The sequence below is a fragment of the Orbicella franksi genome, chromosome 5 (genome assembly GCF_964199315.1).
Source record: "Orbicella franksi chromosome 5, jaOrbFran1.1, whole genome shotgun sequence".
Lineage (NCBI taxonomy): Eukaryota > Metazoa > Cnidaria > Anthozoa > Scleractinia > Merulinidae > Orbicella > Orbicella franksi.
The window spans coordinates 16,005,982-16,027,286 of NC_138149.1; the positions used below are offsets into that span (position 1 = coordinate 16,005,982).

At 39.2% G+C, this 21,305-nt stretch overlaps 2 protein-coding genes across 4 annotated transcripts in view; both read left to right on the forward strand.

The window, feature by feature from the left end:
* LOC145486364 (oxidoreductase NAD-binding domain-containing protein 1-like) overlaps nucleotides 1-21,305 on the forward strand; it is a 140,464-nt gene that overhangs the window by 13,418 nt on the left and 105,741 nt on the right. The window lies entirely within an intron of this gene.
* On the forward strand, nucleotides 9,162-18,623 carry LOC145486350 (uncharacterized). The gene is made up of 7 exons (XM_081464990.1): nucleotides 9,162-9,883; nucleotides 12,784-13,059; nucleotides 13,724-14,035; nucleotides 14,321-14,656; nucleotides 15,308-15,397; nucleotides 15,902-16,027; nucleotides 16,917-18,623. Exons 1-7 carry the CDS (start codon nucleotides 9,796-9,798, stop codon nucleotides 17,366-17,368), a joined length of 1,680 nt encoding a protein of 559 aa, XP_081321116.1. The 5' UTR covers nucleotides 9,162-9,795; the 3' UTR covers nucleotides 17,369-18,623.

The following is a 21,305-nucleotide window of genomic DNA, read 5'->3' on the forward strand; positions in this document are numbered from 1 at the left end:
TGGGCCACAATATGGCCGTATTCCTCTGGACTATAAACCTTCACCTGCCTTTAGATCCGTATTTAAAATTTAACTGAAAAGCTAACTTCGAAGGCATCGTTCTTCTCTCGAAAGCCGCTCAAACTACTCGAAACTGAAAGCTTAGCTGAAGGCCAGTTCGTGATTGACAGCTGTCGCTTCGTTAGCCAATCAAATTATTTGAACAATTCTAACAAGGAATCTGATTGGCTTATTTTAGCGTGCTTTATAAGAGAACAGTTCACGGCTGACGCCACTTTTGCTCGTTTGGAAAATAAAGTTTGCTTTGAAAAAATTCAGCCAAATTCGTGAGGAAATTATCGGATTCTTTATCATAAAACAAATAAAGAAGCCTCGACTGTGCTCTGTTCTGTTGTAAAGCACTTAGGAAGCGGTAGAGCACTCAAGAAGTAGGGAAAAACACTCGACTACGTCTCGTGTTTTCCCCTACACTTCTTTCGTGCTCTACCGCTTCCTAAGTGCTTTACAACAGAACAGAGCACAGTCGAGGCTTCTTTATTTGTTAATTATTCTTGCCACATGAACACATAATTCGTATCCTCTCGCCACCGCGTAAGATCTCCTATATATTCATGTGAGGCAACACCATGTCAAAAAGAAGTTTCGAGATGCCTGGCTACCTTAAGCCCGAACGCGCACAACTACCATCTATCAATTTTCTATGGTAGAAAAGTTCTCTTAAAAGAAAAGAAAAACCAAAAAGGAAAAATAACTGCTAGAAGTGAAAACATAGAGACGGATTACAAACGTGGAGCTTGAAAGCTTTTTGCTTGAGCACGGTCTATTATGAAGCGCCTACGCCATTACGAAGTCCAGACTTCTTCCGTTTAATAGAAGACACCTTTTGTTTGACACGTCTTTCTGTTCTATAAAATGAAAGCATCTATAAGCGTAAGATCCTGGTAATTGACGGTTATATTGAAAGGGGGATATAGATTGCTAGTATTCGTCTTTTTTGAAACCAGGAACACACACTGTTTCTCCAGGAAGCTTTCAAAAACAATAAGGGGAAACGTGTCCTTGAGCCAAGCCGAAGTTTCTCAAAGATGTTCTGATGGAAAGCTATCGAGCCCACATTTCTTTAACGAAGCGGGTTGTTTCTAAAGCTGTCCGGCATAATATTTGCTTCTCATAAGTTGCTATATCTCACGCCTCTAATATACTTGACATTATTTATTCATTGGAGGCAACAAAGGAATTTTTCGAATCATTAACTTGTGCTCTTAAGTATTGAACACCCCCGGCGACTAATCAGTCCAAAAAAAAAAAAAAATGTAACTGATAATAATTTCTGCATTATAATTTCCCTTTTGTTTCTTTCGATGCCAGACGTTTAAATTTTCTCTGAAATGAGTTCCTTTTCCTGAGGATCCTTATATTGGGTAACAGCATATTATTTGTTCCGCAATAGATCAGGATTTATTGGACGCTTAAAAGAGAGGAAATGAAATCAAGAAAGTTTAACGGAAGATCATTCCAGAACAAGATCATTACAATGTATCCACCATAAATGATCTGAAAGTCAGAGCATTTTTGGTGCTCAGAATTGAAAAGTATTGAGTAACTCACGAAAAAACAAATTTTGTCTTTATCACAGAGGAACAGGAAGCATAAAGTAAAAACCCGCCTATAAGAATCAAGGTTTTTTTTCAAGTTAGTCTCCATAGCTTCTTATATAAATGGTGTTCACTGTGAAATTAGGCTACCTAGGTTCTTAATCAGGTTCTTAATCAGGTTCTTAATTTTGTTTAAAATAAAACAACTTATACTCACGGGTGAGGCCTTTATATGGAGTAATTTACAGCACAGTATTGTGGTCTTATAACACTACCAGTGTTCTGGCTAGTTTTCGTTACCTTTTTTAATCGCATGTGATGGGCTGTATTGCATTTGGAAAATTAACTCTATATTTTGAAAATAGGAACCTGCATTGAGATTTTAGCCCAGAATGGCTCTTAAGTGAAGGGTGCTTAACAGGGAAATTTTAGCCCAACAGGTGCTTAAATTTTAGGTTGTTATTCGCCGGTTTTCACTGTAGTGTAAAGGTTACAGGCCAGCTGTTGTCGACAATCTTCTCCAGTTATAGCACATATTTTGGCATCGCCCATTTTTCATTTTGTGGCGTTTGTAATTGTTCCAATCCTTTTGGATTTCAAGGACTCGCGCCTCGACCAAAACACGGCGTTTACATCCAGTGGAAATTCCCAGACGAAATTTCTGGGAAGTTTTGTAAATGAGGAAACAATCACACTAAGTTATTCTTTCCGTGGAATTGCAAATGTCTTCAACCAAAGATTCTATTTGTGTCATCATGAAGTTTACATCACCAATTTTAACATATTTAACAATAGGCTATGTACGAGTTGCCTTTTGTCTCTGCTTCAAAACGAGTCTTCGTGCGAAACCACTCACATGAAAATGTGTTTGGCCTACAGGTTCATTTTCAAGTAAATCAAACTCATTTTCATACGCAAGGACTCGTTTTGAAACAGAGGCACAAGGTAATTAAGTCGAAAATGGCCTGTTATTTATATTTATATTTAACGAAATAATTTTGTATTTTTTGGCGTTGTAAAATAACAGACAAAAAATCCGTCTGTGATCTCTGAAATTAGACGCATCAATTACGATAATAAAACCGAAAAAGGTATTCCGTATGGAGAACGTTTGTTTCTTAAGGTGGCCGAACACAGTTTTCGCGTGCACGTTTGCTGATGCAATTCAGCGCGCGCACAAGGATTGCAAAAAACAAATATGCCGTCAATAGAGCAATCATTTCATTTACTCAACACCCGCACTATCTGTGCTATTTTTCTCTATAATTGAACGCAGTGCATTGATGGTTTTAGTCTTTTATTACGAAGATATGCTAGAAAAGGTAACGATGCAATGAACCCAGCAATTTTCAGCTTTTTCCTTATTACCAAAAGAACCCAGTTAAATGCAGCGCATGCAGAGTAAGTCAAAAAAATTGCGATTGAATGAAAAATTGCACTCTCGGAAATACTCCTATTTCTCGAGAACCACTCATTAGAATTTCACGAAATTTGGCACGAAAATGAACCTTCAACAAGGGATAATTAAGGATCTCTCTGTTAAATTATTACCAAAATGGTGTTAACTTATGAGAATCGTTACAAGCTTGTTGCATGCAAATTATAAAGAAAATCTAATGACTAGATTTTCTACAAATAAACAAAACCGATTTTAAAGGCCTGTTAATATTTATTAATGTTGCCATGGTAACGCCACATACGTCAGCTTAACCATCAAAAAACCAAAGTTTGTGTTGTTAACTTGCTTGCTGCCATTTTCTCATGGCTGGTTCTCTGTACTAGGTATTAATTCACTGGATATCTGGGTAGAAGACATAAAGATGTTATCAACCACAATAAAATCTATTCCCGCTTTTTATTCAAATATCTTGTACTACTTTTTCGAAATTTAATCAGAAACAATTCTTCTGCCAAGCAGGATATTGACTACCCATCAGGTAATAACCGGATGATTATAAGAAGCTTGGCTTCAGCTGATAGTCCGTGTAAATTGGTTAGCTGGTTCATTCATCTGTTACAAATGTTTTGTCTTTGAATTCGGTGGTCTGAAATTATGTAAATGAAAACAAGGTTGCTTTTTTTTTTTTTTTTTTAAAAAAAAGGACTAAAAAAACACAGATAGGCTTAAGCGGCCTTCACACGGTAAACTAAAGTTGGCAAACTCGTGTTGGCCAACTCAAGTTGGTGTGTGTGAACGGCACAAAAAACAGTCAGCAAACATGTTGGCAAACTGTTGGCGACAAATAGAACTTGCCTCTATTCTCGCCGACTTTTACTCCAATTTTTTCGTGTTGGTAAACTCGAAGTTTGAAGTTTGCCCACACGAGTTTGCCAACTTAAGTTCGCCCAGTGAAGGCCGCTTTAGACATTCTCCTACGGATCAAAAGATCTTGTTTTGAGTTTCGGAAAAGAGAGATTTGCTTCGAAAACTCCCTCGTGGGTAGTCTCTATGAGGAAAATAACCGAAAACTCCAGCCTGAAATTGAGCCTACCCAGGAGAAGGAAAATTGGAGATTTGAAAATAAATATGGAAATACGGACAAAATAACAATATTAAAGATTTATTTTTGTCATAATTTTAAATTAGAGCATTTTTGTTTGGCTTCGGTTTGTTCACCTTAATGTCGCAGAATTCTCCACAGCGTTGAGGGAATCTCTGCGTTCCGCTGGTTCAGCAATCAATCGATCTCGATCTCTATTCATTCTGTTAGTCACAATTAAGATAGCGATTCTGTTTATTGGTTACTACAACGGAAATACACGCCTACACTAGATAAAGCTGTTATATTCTTAATACTTATTTGTGGTTTTCTAAGATTCGATTGTATTTTCTATTGCATGGCTTGGCTTGAGTTTTCACCCGGGCTAATCCGATTAACAACTCTGCAAATTACACCCAAATGTCACACATTCCCCTACGTCACAGGATGTTCGAAACCAAATTTGCGCCCAGAATTTCCCTAGATAATTCTTTTTTTCATTGGCGGCAACATAAGCTAGCATTCTTGTAGTTATTTCAAATTATATGTAAGCACGTTTCACGACACTTAATCCTCCGCAGCTTTTCATTCTATTTGATGACTGTTCGCTTGTGATGCCCACCATTTACCTCAGAAGTAACCAAGGAACAAATATGATTGCAAATGCCATTTTTAATCGCTAGTTTCGAAATTCCGCTTGACAGGAACTCAAAACAAATAAAGCTAAAACAGGGGCATTTAGCGATTACATTTTCATTATAGCTTGGAGTCACTTGTAAAACATGGGAATACTTGGTCACAAATTAAAAGTTTATGATCCCTCAGTTTGCAAGCTATTGTAATATTTCTTCCTTGCTGCGTGTTATATTTCAAACAGGTGGAAGGAGTATTTTCTTTGCCAATATTGTTCGACTAGTAATTTAATTTGAGGAACGGGAAACAACTAGCCTTATTAACAAAAAACATCTCATCTTTCCAAATACTTCCTTTTATTTGTGTTTTACGATAAATGAAAGAAACTCTGAGTGGTAACTGAATTTCTCGAGTGTTCTTCCAAAAGAATTGATTTTGTTCAGTTAAAACTGGATCCGAAGTCTCACTCACTCGGGCTGTTTTAACCGGTTGTGTGATTAAACCCGACATGTTCCTTAAAACCTTTCAGTAAACAGGCGTTGATTATTTCTTTGCTTCTTCAGATAATATATTTACAAATAGTAAAATAATCGTTTTTTAAGGCACTGAGCTGGTAATGAAAAGGTAGCCCACACCACTGAACAGAAAATAACCGTACCCACAGTGGTCTTGCATGAAATATGAACTTCCTGAGGAAGTCCTGTGATAGCAAGAATGGGCACTTACTCATACAAGATGCCATTCTGTTAACACGCAAAATAAGAATGTGCCTGTTTTGCATGCAGCTTTTAACATTTTCTATGACCTATTTCGATCTTATGGAAACGTTTCATTTCCATTTCGGAAATGATGATAGATTCTCATGAGACAAATTCTTTCCAATGAATTTAACACCAGGGCGTTCTTTGTGAAAAAACTTGCACACCCTTAGACATTCACCTACGGATCAAATATCTTGTTTGAGTTTCGTATTAAAAGAGCTGCTTCGATGACTCCCTCGAGAGTAGGCTTTGTGAGGAGGATAACAGGAAAATCCAGCTTGAAACCGCGCTATATAACCCGCAGAAGAAAGAATGAGAGATTTCAAACTAAATAGGGGAAAAATATCAGTAACGAAAATATGTGTTCATTATAGTTTAAATTCGAGCAGTTTTGTTTGGCTTTTGTCTGTCTACCTCAATCCCCCCCAGCTTTTCATTTTACTTGATGACTGCTCGCCCGTAACACCCACTCTTTACCCCTGTAGTAAACAAAGAACAAAAATAATTCCATTTACAGTCTTTGTAATTTTCGAAAAATACAGGCACTCTGTATCTTTTAGGAAATAAGTACACACTAAAATAGTAAAATCTGAGGAATTTTTCTCTTTTTATTAAATTTTGTCGAGTCTCACTCTTAAAGGCACGCGAAAACTTTAAAACACCCAAAACTCGTGTGCACCATTGTTATTAAAAAATCTACGGCGGTGAATCTCGATCCCAACGTAATTTTTGATTGTCGGTAAAGTTAGAGAAACGAAAATCACTGAAGGATTCAAGATTTGAACATCGCCAACAATGATTTACCCTGGGTAGCTTTGCTCTCGGCTTAATAGAAGGCTAATATATAGATCTAGGCCAGCGTAAAAGTGTAGCTCCTGGGCCGGGTTGTTCAGAGCCAAATAACCCAGGTGAAGAGGCAGAGGGCCGACTTCAGACACAACTTAAAGCGAGATTCAATTAGTCGTGACCAGCAACAGTTTATTTGACTTTCCATAGGAGGAAGGTAAATTCCTAAAGATAAACATAAGACGAATTAATACAAATTACTAACCGAAGACGGCAGAAAACTAAGAGGAAAATACAAAACAGATGATAAACTAAACGGCTTACCAAAATGCTGGCAACGGGGTTCTGAGAACCAAGAAGTTAGAAGTGTACCGGACGATAACCTAGCACTAAATGAACATGAAGGGATAACACAAATATATACGCAACGAAATTTACATACGACGCGAGAAAAAAAGCATGTAGAATGTGAAAACATACATTAACATACGGAACAAAAAGGGACACAAAGAAAACACGAAATATGGAAAACACGAGATATAGAAAACACGAAATAACCGCAACACCAGGAAAAGGTAGGATTTTTATTTTGAGTTTTATAACTTTGCGGCGAGGTTTTCTGTATATTGTTTGGCCTTCTGTTTTGAGTTTTAATAATCACTATATACACAAAACAAAGCAGCAAAAAGCATTTGTATAGAAGAAAAAGTTATAATTCGGTTAACTTTTAATCCTGGGTTAGCATTAACCGGCTTCCGAACAATCCTGCCCTGTTTTCAACAAGTTAACCTGAGATGAGCCCGCGATTTAATCGAAAATCGACACTTGGTCAGCGGTCAACTTCAAAACATCACACGACTTCGATGAGCTGTAAACTTGAGCCCGCGATATGGTCACGTGATACTGGTCAGCGGATACCTTGTTTTGACAGGTGTCAATTGATCATAACATGGATGTCCAATATCAAAGATGTACACTGTGAACCAAGGCTGCATGTCTCTGTCAACCTATTATTTGGAGTATGGCCCCCATGTTGCGCGACTCCGGCGTCGTCGTCGTCGTCGCCGTCGCGCGCACGCGCCCACGAGCAATACCGCTAGCCATGATAACCATGAGAAAATCAACTCATGAGTTTCCTTTTCTTTCCTATATGAGTATGGGGCTCCGCTTGGCGGCCCTTCGGGCCGCCGGAGCTCCGCTATTATGAACTTATGTCTGACCGGCAATTATCCGTTTAAGAGAATATCCTTGTCGATAACAATACCAGAATATTACACTTTTGAGTAATTTTAGGGTCAATGACGAACTTTTATCGAGATACGTCAGAGTGAAACTGATGGAATAAACTTTAAACATGATTTAAGCAATAATTTACACAATATTACGACGCCTTTACTGACCGTTTAATTTATTACATTTCAAACTGACGTACGTCGATAAAAGTTTAATAAATTAGCCTTTTAAAAAATTAAGTATATGTTGTATATTATTACGAATTCAACTTTCGGACATATTCATTTCTTATCGGTTTAGTTTCCTAACATAAGAAATTTAGGAAAAACGGTAAAAATGTTTGCCCAAAATCGCTTAGCAAACGCTGGGGTTGAAATTCTATATGTTGTATTGATAAACACAAGAGTCGCTTTTTGATATTTAAGTGTTAATAACAACATTTTGCAGGTCCGTGACCAAGTTCAGTTACACAAAAACCAGTTCTTGGCAGATGTTTTCACATTTGGCAGATGTTCAGACAAACATTTCGTGATAAAAACCCGCTCGATATTAAATTCAGCCCGGTTGCCGGATAAGATGAGTGGTTTAGAAGCATCCGGTACAATTAGATTGCATGGTTGAACTAATAATGTTGATGCCAGGCAAGGGCAGGCTGACGGTTTGTTGAATCAGACAATGGTGGAGTGCAAAAAAAAAAACGATACTAAATTAAATCACGCATTCATGTGAGATATAAAGAAAAGACGTTAAAATGCGAGCGTTCAGTTTTTGTTTTGTCTGGAATGAATGTAAAAGTGATGTTGCTTTTTCCATATTGTCGAGTTATTTCCACACAGGTTTTTTTTTCTTTTTTTTTTTGACATTTAGTTTGAGAATATGGTAATACATTGATACTTTTCCCAGGTTTAATGATTCTCGTTATTCGTATCGCTTGTCTCTTAGAAAAATAAAGACTAGAGCATGGAAAATCTAAACGTAAATCGCTTTTGAGTCAAACCAGATTGGGAATGGGGATCACCTCTCTCCGGCGTTGGAAACCAAAGTCCCGTCCACACTACGCCGGAGAAATTTGAAAACGGAGTTTTCACTCCGAAAACCCATCAAATGATATGTTTTCCATCCACACTACGCCGGAGGAATTTAAAAACGCAACAATCACCGGTCATTTTGGATATCTGTTTGAGGAAAATTCGGTCAAGAAAATCACATGTTTATCATGACTACATCGCTTTCGCAAAGCTCCGTTTTTAAAATGTTTTCCATCCACACGAAAACGAAAAGCCTGGCTTTCAGATTACTCCAGTTTGAAGAGCGTTTTCCATTTTCGTGACGGATTAGTGTGGACGGCAGGCCAAACCGTAGAATTAAAGCTGCGTTTTCAAATTTCTCCGGCGTAGTGTGGACGCTGCCTACTAGGTGGTGCTCAGTCCATTAATTTCGTTTCGATCGTGTTTAACATATGAAATCCCACACAGTAATGAAGTTTATTTACCTTTCTGTCTGAATTTGAAACTATTGGCAAAACCATAAAACAAACAAACTCATATGGACTAAACATCTTGTTATAAAAAATTATTCCTACAGGACAGTCTCTTTTTTTCAGCATTAAAATATCAAATGTACTTCACGATAGAGCTTTCCATGTTTAAACGTTGTGGAGTAAAGAGCCCGGTGTCTCCATTAACAATTGTAGAAATGGTTTTTCTTTAGTCATTATACATGTAGATTAAAAAAAGTGAGGCATTGAAAACAGGATGTTTCTAATGACAGAGAATTATTCTGAATTTATATCCTAACTTGACAGGTTCACGCAAATTATATCAAATAAGCAAGAAAAAAGGTTAAATGGAGTAGGCAATATGAAGCAATATAAAGCAATATGTTAATTGACTGAACTGAGAACAAAACACTCTCCATTAGCCAACAGATTGCTCATTTGTTTCTGGTGGATAACCGTCAGGTAACTACTTTTTATAGGAGCACTTGGTGTCTCATTTTTGACAACCACGCTCTTCAGTATGTCGGCCGTGTCCCTTTTAAGTAAATAGCAAACTCTTGCCGGCTTTTTGCCCTGTCAAAGCTGTAGAGGGTTGCATTAAGACCCTTCACTATTTGCTGTAAATTAATCACAAAATGATGCGGTTATATTGATCACTGTTCATATACAGTACATGCATGCAATTCAAAGCGTGGGCGGAACTCTAAAATGCTTTAGTTTAACTGACTGAAGAGGATGCTAGAAACATTCAGTCAGCAAGGAAGCTGAGCGGTAGCCTCGAATACTGGGGTCGCGGATACAGCTGAAACATGAAGATTCCTCACCAGCGAAAAAACCTCGAGCTTTGTTTGGTGAAATACTTTTTGCTCTCTTCTTTGACACTGCTCTGGCTCCAAGGTATGTGAAGCCGGGAGCCGCTTTGTTTTCGTTACATGGACTGAGTCTTTCAGATATCAAGTTCTGTCAATTCAGGCCCATAGCCAGTAAGGCAAACCGAAGTATTTGCCTTAGTCATTTTTTATCGTTTTCCTTTTGTTGTTCGTAATCATCATAAACACCCAAAATACCTGGGAAGAGAATCTCCCTCAGTCATAAGTTTTAAATGGATATTGCTCAGTCATAATTTTTTTCTGGCGGCGGCTTACAATTCGGATTTAGAAATTTTCGTTTGACCAGTACACTTCGTTGTTAATTTTGAACCATTCGGAAAACAAAATTGCTTAACAAATGAGCAGTTCGCCCATCGCTAGCATTTTGAGTAAAGATCCGGCTGAAATCATAAAGTCAGTTGGTGTGTCTTGAAATCAACTATTTTCTTCTATGTGATAAAAAAAAATTCAAACTTATCCTGCCGGTGTTACTTGGAAAAAACACGAATCATTCACGAGACCACCGAGGAATATATAATATTTAATCTCAACCGGTGTAAACAAGTTACAATTTCAATGTCGCTTGAAGGCGTATCAATCTTGATAAAGAGCTAGAGATCCTGAATGATTCTCTTGTGGCATTACATTTCCGCTCCTACATATTCAGTCGACCCTGATAATTCGAACCTTGCGGTAACTCGAACCGCAAAATCGATTTCTCCCGGATTTCGGTCATACATTTACTGTAATTTTACCCCCGGTAACTCGAACCCTCGACAACTCGAACCTCGATCCCGCTAACTCCAAGCAATTTTCATTTCCCGTCAGATCATTTTCTAGATAATTTTACCCTCGACAACGCGTCAAAACAAACAGCACTGCAATCCAAAACATTGAATTTATTTTAAAGCAGGCGTGTGTTCTTTTATTTATTTATTTATTTATTTATTTAAAAAAAAACTCCATATATTTGATAAAAATGTACACTGTATGAAGAGAAATACAGTGACTATCGCCTTTTTCCTTCTTTCCGGTCAGTTGTTCTGCACTCCCAATAATTCGAACCTTTTCCAATTTCTTTTAAAGGTTCGAGTTATCGGGAGTCTTCTGTATGTAAAATTGCAAAGTTTCCGTGATCTATTCATTCAATACGGGGTTAGAATTGAGTGGAGATATTAACTAAACGCCGGATGTGGGCAAGAGCCATTCAAGACGTTTCCTTGAATAATGCATACATCAACCAATGGCGGAATAATTACCAATTACTGGACAAGGTTGAGCAAAACATCGAGATTTGTCAGTGGCGAGCAGATCAATTATGGCTGAGGCACTGAAGTAACTGATCTACGAGGTACTGACAAATAACCATATCTTGTGATAACCCGGTTCAATAATTGTTTTATCATTAGATCACCAACTTTGTTTTCAGATTTAAATCACTTTCTCACCACTGCTCTATAGCTTCTCTTCAATGGATCATCAAAAAATGCAACTAAATTCTCAAAATAGTCTGAAAGCTATCATGGACTATTCATTCATAAATTAACTTTTCTTAAATAACCGGACTGTTCTTATTTAGAAAATTCATTAAGAAAGTTGCTATTAGAGAACGATTCATTTTGTGATCTTTTTCATTACGTGTCAGCCAAAGAGAATCCACGATTTGAACCCACGGCCTCCGAATTAGATCACCGTACCGTCGCTCTAGCGGGTGAGCTAAGAAGCCAGATGGAGAAAATCGTTGATAGCTATGGTGGTAATTCGTGGGAATTTAGATATCAAGGCTATCATTAGGAATGCAACGTAGAACCTTCTCTCGCTTGGGCTCCTAGCTTAATCGGATAGACCAACGTGATCTAACCCGGAGATCGATGGATGGAATCCAACGGAGGTCAAATAATTTGTTTTTGTCCTCTTGCCGTCCTTCAATAGCTGGTTTTCACATGACGTCACTAAAATTCAAACAACAAAACTATTGATCTTCCTGAGATTTTACTTAAATGATGTATAAGAGCAGCTGAAAACTAATATTCATACAAATTTTCGCTCCGAATGGGTTCTTGGTTTTGTGATACACTACGCTTGAATTTCTAAGCTTTTGCGTGACGCGGCATTTACATGACGGCCTAGAGAGCTGTCATGATGGTTAAAAAAGTGACTCATTTCGGGGAACTTGGCTATCTGAACAGTTCATGTCTTAGAAAAAGTATTATTTTAATGTTTTAGAGTTTCTCCAGGGATAAATTCACGCTTTTGTAGCAAAACTCAGTGACAGATGTTTCTGTTGGTTTTGGGCCGCCATGTTGGTGCCCATACGGATGGGCACCAACATGGCGTCTCCATACAAATCTCTGTATATTTGGGTAAAAAATTTCTCCGCATATCTCGCATAAGAAAAATTGCTGTGATCAGAATTTTGGCGAGAGTCTTTGCATATTTACCTTCTTTTATTTCCCAGATTCTGGACTTTGTCTATTGGCCGGTTTTGTTTTTTTATTTTGATCTTTTTCGAATTGCGTGACACTGAAAACCAGCAATACTTTGGTTGATTACCTGCACTCTAAGTTAATTTGAATTTTATTGTGTTCTTTATTGAGCGGTTTATTCGAGCGCCGAAAAGTCACTGATTTTACAATATTGTTTTGCGCCTCGCTCGCTCACATTTTCACGGGTCTCGCATCATGTATTTACTTCATACTTTGATTGGTTCACTGGATTGCCTGGGCTAGATTGTTACATTGCTTTTGATTTTACCACACTTATTTGAAAAGCACTCTAATGGTCGATGTTGTTTCTCGGCCTCATTGATTGAATTTAGTTCTTCAAATGAGGCAAGATCTAATCAGTCACAACCTAATAGGTGCTTTGTTCTCTTCCAATTTATTTGTACTCGTGAGCAGTTGTCCTTCCTTTATCTCCATTGAACAGATGCCTCATCCGCGACTGACATGAAGTGTGAAATAAAGTCCTCCTGTTCCTCGCCGGTGTGTCAACAGACCAATCCGATGACGGTGTTTCCAGGCTCCAACGTAACTCTCAACTGCTCTATCGTCACTGAAGGACTTGCACAAGGCATGACCTGGAGCCAAATGCTGGAACAAGTTAAGAATAGTACGGGGTTACCAAACTTCATTTTGGAACGTTCGAATTCTACGACAAATAGTGGAAAACATTCATGTCAGTGTACCACTATAAATTTCACACGTAGGTGCTTCCTTATTGTTCATCCATGGTATCAAAAATAACAATACTAAAAACTAAAACGCTGTCTCCATCGTCGTAAGGATTCTAAGTAAATGGCCAGTTCTTCTCCATGCCATCAACACTGACAGGGCACGAGTTGACATGATGGCATGACGTAGCGGGTCGCGCTTTAACACGAACAAAGAAATTAGCTTCTAAGCACTCCTGGACTGAATCAGAGGACAAGTGAAACATTGCTATTTATCAACGCGAAGTTGATTAAGAGAAATTGATCGCCAGAGCGAGTTAGTGAAGCTGATGTTTCGAACGTCAGCTCTTTGTCAAAGCAAAATATTGTCTTTTTATTGAGGGAAAACGAGGTGCCCTTTTGCATAAACGACTCACATTGGCACGACATATAAAGACCTGACCTGACATGCACATGGATGGATATAGCGTAACATGATAACCTCTATATAACAGTATATATCGTGACCTGACACATGACCGTCAGACAATCATTTCAGTCGTAGCAAATGAACCTGGAACGGCAGGGTTTTTAAACATATCGACGGAAAAAGTAACTTGCACCCACAGCACAATAATTTCCCATTTCTTTTATATTCAGTCAACGGCTAACTCATTTGGTGTAGTTATCAGAAGATCTTTTTGCTTCTTTTATTAGGTGCACTGGAAATTGTTTATTTCACGAGTACACCCAATGATATCATCCAAGACAAAATAGGGGAATTGAAATGCGTTTTCTTAGGTTGGCCTCTCCCTCGCACAGTACTTTGGCACAAAGATAATGAACTCATCAGCAACGGAACCGAAGGCATTTATCATTCGCTGCAGGAGAAAGGAGAAACTCTGCATAGCATACTTCATCTTCCACACGGACGCGAAGAGCAGGCAGGATTCTACAAATGCAGTGCAACGAATAGTATTCCTGGCTGGTCGAGCAGTGCGTCTAAGAAGATACAGATGTTATATGAGTGTAAGTTATGACATTTACTCCTCTATCAAAGTGTTTCAGGTTCATCTATCGAACAAGGCCTTTGAACGAGCAAAATGTCAATGTTATCACAGCAAACTTCTTCTAACCCCGACAATGATGATGCGGCAACATCGAGAGCGCGTCGCATTTCAGGAGTCCCTTGTGTTGTCGCAGGCAGGTTTCCTCTGGACGTGCTGGATCCATTTGGTTGGTTACGTGCAAAATAAGTCATTGTTATACTTAAAAGTTATTCTGAATGACCTCGATTAAATTTCTGCAATATAGGTCCCTCAGCGAGAAGCCCGACCATTGCCTCATCGGAGATTTTTGCAAGCAAATCCTCAAACACCAACCTTACATGCTGGATTGATTATGAATCCTACTGTCCAGATAGTTTGACTTGGCATTTAAATGACAATCGGACGCCCTTGCCAGAAAACGGTCCGAAGTTTAAAGTGGAAGAAAAAGATACTCATTCCACATGCAAAAAAGAATTCATCCTCTCTATATTCAACGTGACGGAAATTGACGAGGGAACATACAGCTGCCACTGGCATTGCGAGTACGAAAACACTACAAAAGCTGCCATTGATTTGAAAGTATTTAATCCACAACCAACAGGTTAGAAGTTATTTGTTGTCAAAAGCAACAGTAATCCCCGCTTATCTTCGTTGTTGTCACTAAACGTGTACATTATGGTAAAATCAGTTATACCAAGGGAGGATGAAGGGCATGTTAGGTAATCCCTCTAAGATTATTTCCAGATAACGATCGGCTTAAAAAATCCCAGGAGTGTCTACAAATATCCAATATTGTGCCACGGTCTTTGCTGACGTGGACAGCCCAAGTGGCTTTGCACGCTTTCCATCCTCGACGAAAACATCCAGGCAAAATTATCAGCGGAAAAACTGAGTACCAGTTCAAGTGATAACCTTGTATGCAACTTTTGCAGAGAATTTTAAATATCACTCGTAGGTAAAACGGCTAATTTTTCGAGGTTCTCAAGGGGCACTTATTCATTATTTGACTAAGTTCCGTCAGAACGTCTTAAAAGGGGAGGACGCCTAATTCAACACACCGAAGAAGGGCCAAGCGGGAAAAGTCTGCGGTTACCTCACTGATTTATGCTGTTTTAGCTTGTTCGTCCTTTTATGTCATTTTCGTCATGTGTTATACATCACATGAGTTTTATCTCATTTTCACCCGTAGTTACGATAGCTCTGTAATAAAATTCGGTATCTAACGTCTAATCTCTTTCACTTTCCTTTTTAGAGATTTCAGAACCAACAGCATCAACAACAACGAAACAAAGGACAACTTCAAATCAGTTAAGCACAGTTTTGGGTTCTCCCACTTATTTAGGTCAGTATAAGATCTAGTGTCTCCAAGTAGAATTAGACAGACATTTTGCTACACAAAAAACTATAAAATCAGCAGATATGACCAGACGTTCGCTACTAAATCTGGTCACCATGCAGCGAACTTAGATGTAAATGTACATGGGTATCTTTGGAAGAAAAAAGTTATCAAATTTGTGAATGCAAAGTTCGGATCAATGATCACAGCGATACATTTTATGAAGTGTGCTACTGTATGCGTGACAATAAAAAGTACAAGAGAATAGTAAAATCTGTCACTGATAAACGATCAAACAAAAAAGACAAACAAACTAACAAGTTTTGTGTTTAAACTAATTCTTAACCTTTCCTCAAAATCAAGTTCCTAACCAACTGAGACTACAATTGTGATGATAAAAAACGAGCCTGGTTGCACAGTTTATGTTCTACTTTATTGAATCTGTTGATGTGCTTAAAGATCAGTTTTTAATCAATTATTTATGTTTTCTCGTCTGTTTTTACTCCACAGGGAGTGGCAGAGATTGGCTCCTGCCAATTATCATATTATCAGCTGGAAGTGTGGCAGTCTTGATCATGTTATTCATTCGGTTTATTGTCAAGAAAAAATGGACATCATCCTATAATATTAAAAAACGTGAGTTTTTGTAGTCCAATTGAAGATCAGTGAGTGGTGCATTGGTTGGTAAACTGATACAAGAAAATTAGGAAAATATGCGCAGTTAACATGGGCGAACCTTTTGTACTATGCAAGCCAAAAGCATAAGAACATGATAGTGCCTAAGCTTTACTTTGTGAGGTTTATAGATACTAAAAACACAAGGGAGAAAATTGTAGCAAATTGGTCGTGTTCTGGCTTGATCATAGGGTAAATCCCAGCCCAGTTACACGGATGAAAATGGCACAGGACGAGTTTGACGCGACATTCAACAACAACAACAGCAACAACAACAACAACAGATACTTTGCCACTCAGCACTGCTGAATGGTATGCTCGTCGTGTGAGAAAAACAGCATACAAGTCAAAATGATGTCATCAGGCTCTCTTTTTTCACTCCGGCAAGTAAAAGAGTTACAATGTTCATCCATTACTGGGATTTAATCGGAGCCAAATGTTTACAAAGGAAATAATAGTGAAGCGACATCTGGGAAACCCAGTCACCCTTCTTAACCAGGCTCATTGAAGACGTCTTAACAGGATCAGCAATTTCAGTTGCAGCCTTTTTCCTTAAGTTAGTCCAGTGTCTCAGCTGTAGAAGACATCTCTAATCTATTTTGGGCAAAGCTTTCGCGCGTAAAATAGAATACAAATCAAACGGATTACCAAGCTGAGAACAACATCTTTGAACGTATTATAATTGAGTTGGAGTACTGAGTCCGGGGCCGGTTGGAGGAGAGCCAATTAAAATTGTCTTTAACACCGATGGTTTCAAGCCATTAGACTCAAAAAAAAGTTAGTTAGTTCAAGCTAGACACGTTGGAGCGTTATTGCTTTTCTTTTTAATTTTTTGTTTTATTGCTTGTAGATGGTCTCGTGGAAACGGATTTCATAAACCGACTGTTTATCAGCTACAGTTCAAAGGACTTTGGTTGGGTCACTGAGAATCTCATCTCAATTCTTGAAAAGCACTCGATTGACTACAGCATCCACAGCCGGGACTTTGAACTTGGAAGACCCATCGTCCAGAACATGGCCGACAGTGTGTACGGCAGCCGTCAAGTGTTGATTGTTTTGTCTGAGAATTACCTCGCCAGCAACTTTTGTCGAGAGGAGCTGCACATGGCCATACAAAGAGGGTTGGACGTGGGAGACTCGTCTTTGATTCTTGTGAAGATTAACGACTTGAAGAAAAAGAAATTGCCTACCGCCTTGAGAAAGAAACGTCTACTGGACTTTGACAAACACAGGAAGAAACAAGATTGGGAGGAGAAAATATTACGTGAGATATTGGAAGGTAAATTGACTGCTAATGTCTAGAAGTTAAGTTAAGAACTCGCACAACGCATAAGAACTTTAACTTGCATGAGATCTAGAGGGTAGTGTGGTAACAATTTTTATCGTTTTAAGGCAATGCTTATTGCTTGTATTTGATTTTGTAATTATTTCCCATTAGGTGCATAAATAGCTGCATTTCTTGGATAGTAGCAAAGAGGCTCAAAACAAATTTCAATCCAACGTTGGGCGACAACTAAAAATCTTTGCGCTCATGAGAATCGAAACTCCCCAACCTAACTCTGTTTTCTAACAACCAAATAATTAAGGTGGCTGGAAACAGTTTCCAGCGCTTTCCCAACCTTTATACATTGACGCGTCAATACTATCACCTTTTATCGAGGAATGCTACACAAATTCCCTGTTGCCGATACTTCAACTCAACAACATTTGCAGTTTTAAGACCATAATTTATTCCACAAGTCCAGCCAGTTTTTACCACGCCAAAATTCTACACGACCAAAACAAAACCATGTGCTCACATCCGGGTTACAAAGTTTCTTACTTAGTACTTCATATAATGTCCAGGTAATGTCAAATCCGATTAAAGATAGAAAACTACAGTTCTGCGGCGGGTAACACGCCCAGCCATTGGTGAATCAATAACGGTACTTTTTATGGCATAATGAGTTACCATTACAACAATACAAGCTGTTAGAAACACTCTTAATTGTAGCCTCAATTGCTTATAGTTCAACAACGGGCCACGTGACACCCATTTTTTCTTTATTATCGTCTTGTAATAAGAATGAAAAGAGAGGGTGGGTAAGGGGGCTCTGATAACATTTCACGGAAAATGAATAGGTCTTTTCATAGTTGATGGTAAATCAAATAGACGAATCACGTATCACGAAACTAGCGACAAATTTTTGCTCTGGAACTTGTGCAATTAAGAGATTTCAGAGAGTTAAGAGTGCGAAGAACAGCTCCGCTTCCTTTTTTCCGCAAGAAACAAAAGAAAAACAACATTTTTCTGAAGACTTATGCAGAATGATGAAACAGATTTACTTTAACGATTATGAAATAACAGTTGTCAAAAAATAATAGAAAACAATCAAAATAAAGTTTCATGACGGATTGGACGTTTATTTCTCATTTTGCAGAGAAGTATATTAAAAAATCATGCCTCACGTTTACCGAAATCACATTTCATTTGAAAAAAAAAAAGAGATTCCACGTTCCACGTAAAAAAATAAGGCCATTCACAAATCAAAAAAATACCCTTTGCCACTCTCATAAGAGGCAGTTGTTTTTTAAGGTTATGTGAAGGAGTGGGAGGGGGGGCGGGGGGGGGGGTGAGGGTCGCCTTGAATTTTCGACAATTTAAGGAGGCTTTGAACTAAAAAAAATGACTCGTAGCTCGCTTTTCCGTAATCGCTTTCCAAATGTTTAGAGTTAGTTTTATTGTTTCACTTTAATGTAATTGATTATTAGCTATTTTCGTCCAATAGGTAAGCCTCAACACGTGCTCTTTACTCACTTGACTAATTCTAAGTTCTTATAAACAATAAACGTTATCAAAACGGGTGTAATCTTGTATCTTCTGAGTTCCTTGATTGAAGCGAAATGATACTCTCATCGCTGTTCTCTGACCGAACGTGACAAATAATTACAAAGTAACTGTATAGTCGACTTCAGCTGAACAAAACACTCCCTGAGAAAACTAAAAGAAACGTGACAGTCGTTATTGCCGGAACACCTTATATTTTAGAAGGGCTTTTCTGTCCCCGCTGTACATATTTTAGAGCCCTGCAATGTCTACATTTCTTTTTTCGTAACCACAACCCTGTAACTACTGTACGTGATGATCGTTTATTTACAGAGGAAACTTGCGAGAGACATGAGATAGTAGCACTTAATTAGCTCCGAGTATCTCGAGACCTAAAGTCTAAGTAAACACAATGGTGATATCGACAATCACACCGTTGAACACCATAGAATCGACTCGGAATCCGCTCCGCGTACCGACATATGATCCACTTAATTAGAATTAGAGCGAACATAGCTCAACCAAATTCGATATTTACCAGCACGTTACAGTGAAGACGAACGGTGGCATCAAACAGAATCAGAAATAAGAAAATAAAGACGGATGGAAATGGCTAAACCACTGTAAACTGAACGATTATTTTCAGTCAAGGACCATCATCATTCACAAACAATGTTTCGTTCACGCAGCTAACACGACTTTGCTCGAGCTGTCGAAATTTCAGTGACCAACAACAATCCTATTCCGGATTGTCGTCAACCAGATCATCAAATTATAAATTATCAGAAACTACTGAATTCGGGGATTCAAACCATTTACGACATTCACCATGAAGTTTCTGCTAGAGTATTATTATTAGTTTCAACGATAACTTTGGATTTCAACGACGTAAAGGAGAAACTACGCAAAGCCTATTAACGCATGAAGCCACTTATGGCCCTTTATATCTGCTTTTTAGTGCAAGTCACGGACCGTAACAAAACCAATAATTAAAGGGGGTGCGTCATGGAACTTTATGCGATTTTAGAGTTAAGAATGAACTAGTTAAATTAAGTGAATTAACTTATCAGTGTCAGAATTAACTGAAATATCGCAATAACACCTTAAAGCTGTTGAAAACTCCAAAGAAAACCAAAGAAGGCGTTTAGATAGGCACATTTGGAGAAGATTTAAACGAATTAAAAAACATAGAGCAAACTTTCTTCAAGTTTATCTCAATTTGTATGAGAGTGTCAGCATTACTGCAGATTCTTATGTGGTGGTGATCCCTACCGTGATCTTACCCACTTAAGACTCTTGCTCTGTCAATTTGAATCAGTGTAGAGCTTATAGCTGACCAGAATAAACAGAATTAGCACCAATACTGTGCCACCCTATTTGCTGAATGCAGCGGTCTCTTAGACCAACCATACAGTTTCTGTAATTATATCTGTTGTGTAAACAAACTTTAAAGCGTACAGACAATGAGTCATCTCAATAGAAAACTCTTGATCTAGATTCGATTTTTCCTAGTGATATAAGATAATAAGATATAAGCTCTAAGGTCCACCTGTCAAAATGTTTCGAGAATACAAGTAATGTTCAGATACAAGACGGAGCCCAATTGAGTCCATACATGCCAATCTTCCTCTTGAAAACCCTACTAGTGAACCGTTCCCATTGCTAGAATTGCTTTCAAGAGCTTTTTTTATCATGTTAGAGGCGAGGCAAGGCAAGGCAAGGCAAGGGTAAGGGTAAGGTAAGGAAAGGTAAGGGAAGGGAAGGCAAGGCAAGGGAAGGCAAGGGAAGGCAAGGGAAGGCAAGGGAAGGCAAGGGAAGGCGAGGGAAGGCGAGGGAAGGCGAGGGAAGGCGAGGGAAGGCGAGGGAAGGCGAGGGAAGGCGAGGGAAGGCGAGGGAAGGCGAGGGAAGGCGAGGGAAGGCGAGGGAAGGCGAGGGAAGGCGAGGGAAGGCGAGGGAAGGCGAGGGAAGGCGAGGGAAGGCGAGGGAAGGCGAGGGAAGGCGAGGGAAGGCGAGGGAAGGCGAGGGAAGGCGAGGGAAGGCGAGGGAAGGCGAGGGAAGGCGAGGGAAGGCGAGGGAAGGCGAGGGAAGGCGAGGGAAGGCGAGGGAAGGCGAGGGAAGGCGAGGGAAGGCGAGGGAAGGCGAGGGAAGGCGAGGGAAGGCGAGGGAAGGCGAGGGAAGGCGAGGGAAGGCGAGGGAAGGCGAGGGAAGGCGAGGGAAGCCGAGGGAAGGCGAGGGAAGGCGAGGGAAGGCGAGGGAAGGCGAGGGAAGGCGAGGGAAGGCGAGGGAAGGCGAGGGAAGGCGAGGGAAGGCGAGGGAAGGCGAGGCAAGACGAGGCAAGGCGAGGCAAGGCGAGGCAAGGCGAGGCAAGACGAGGCAAGGCGAGGCAAGGCGAGGCAAGGCGAGGCAAGGCGAGGCAAGGCAAGGGAAGGCAAG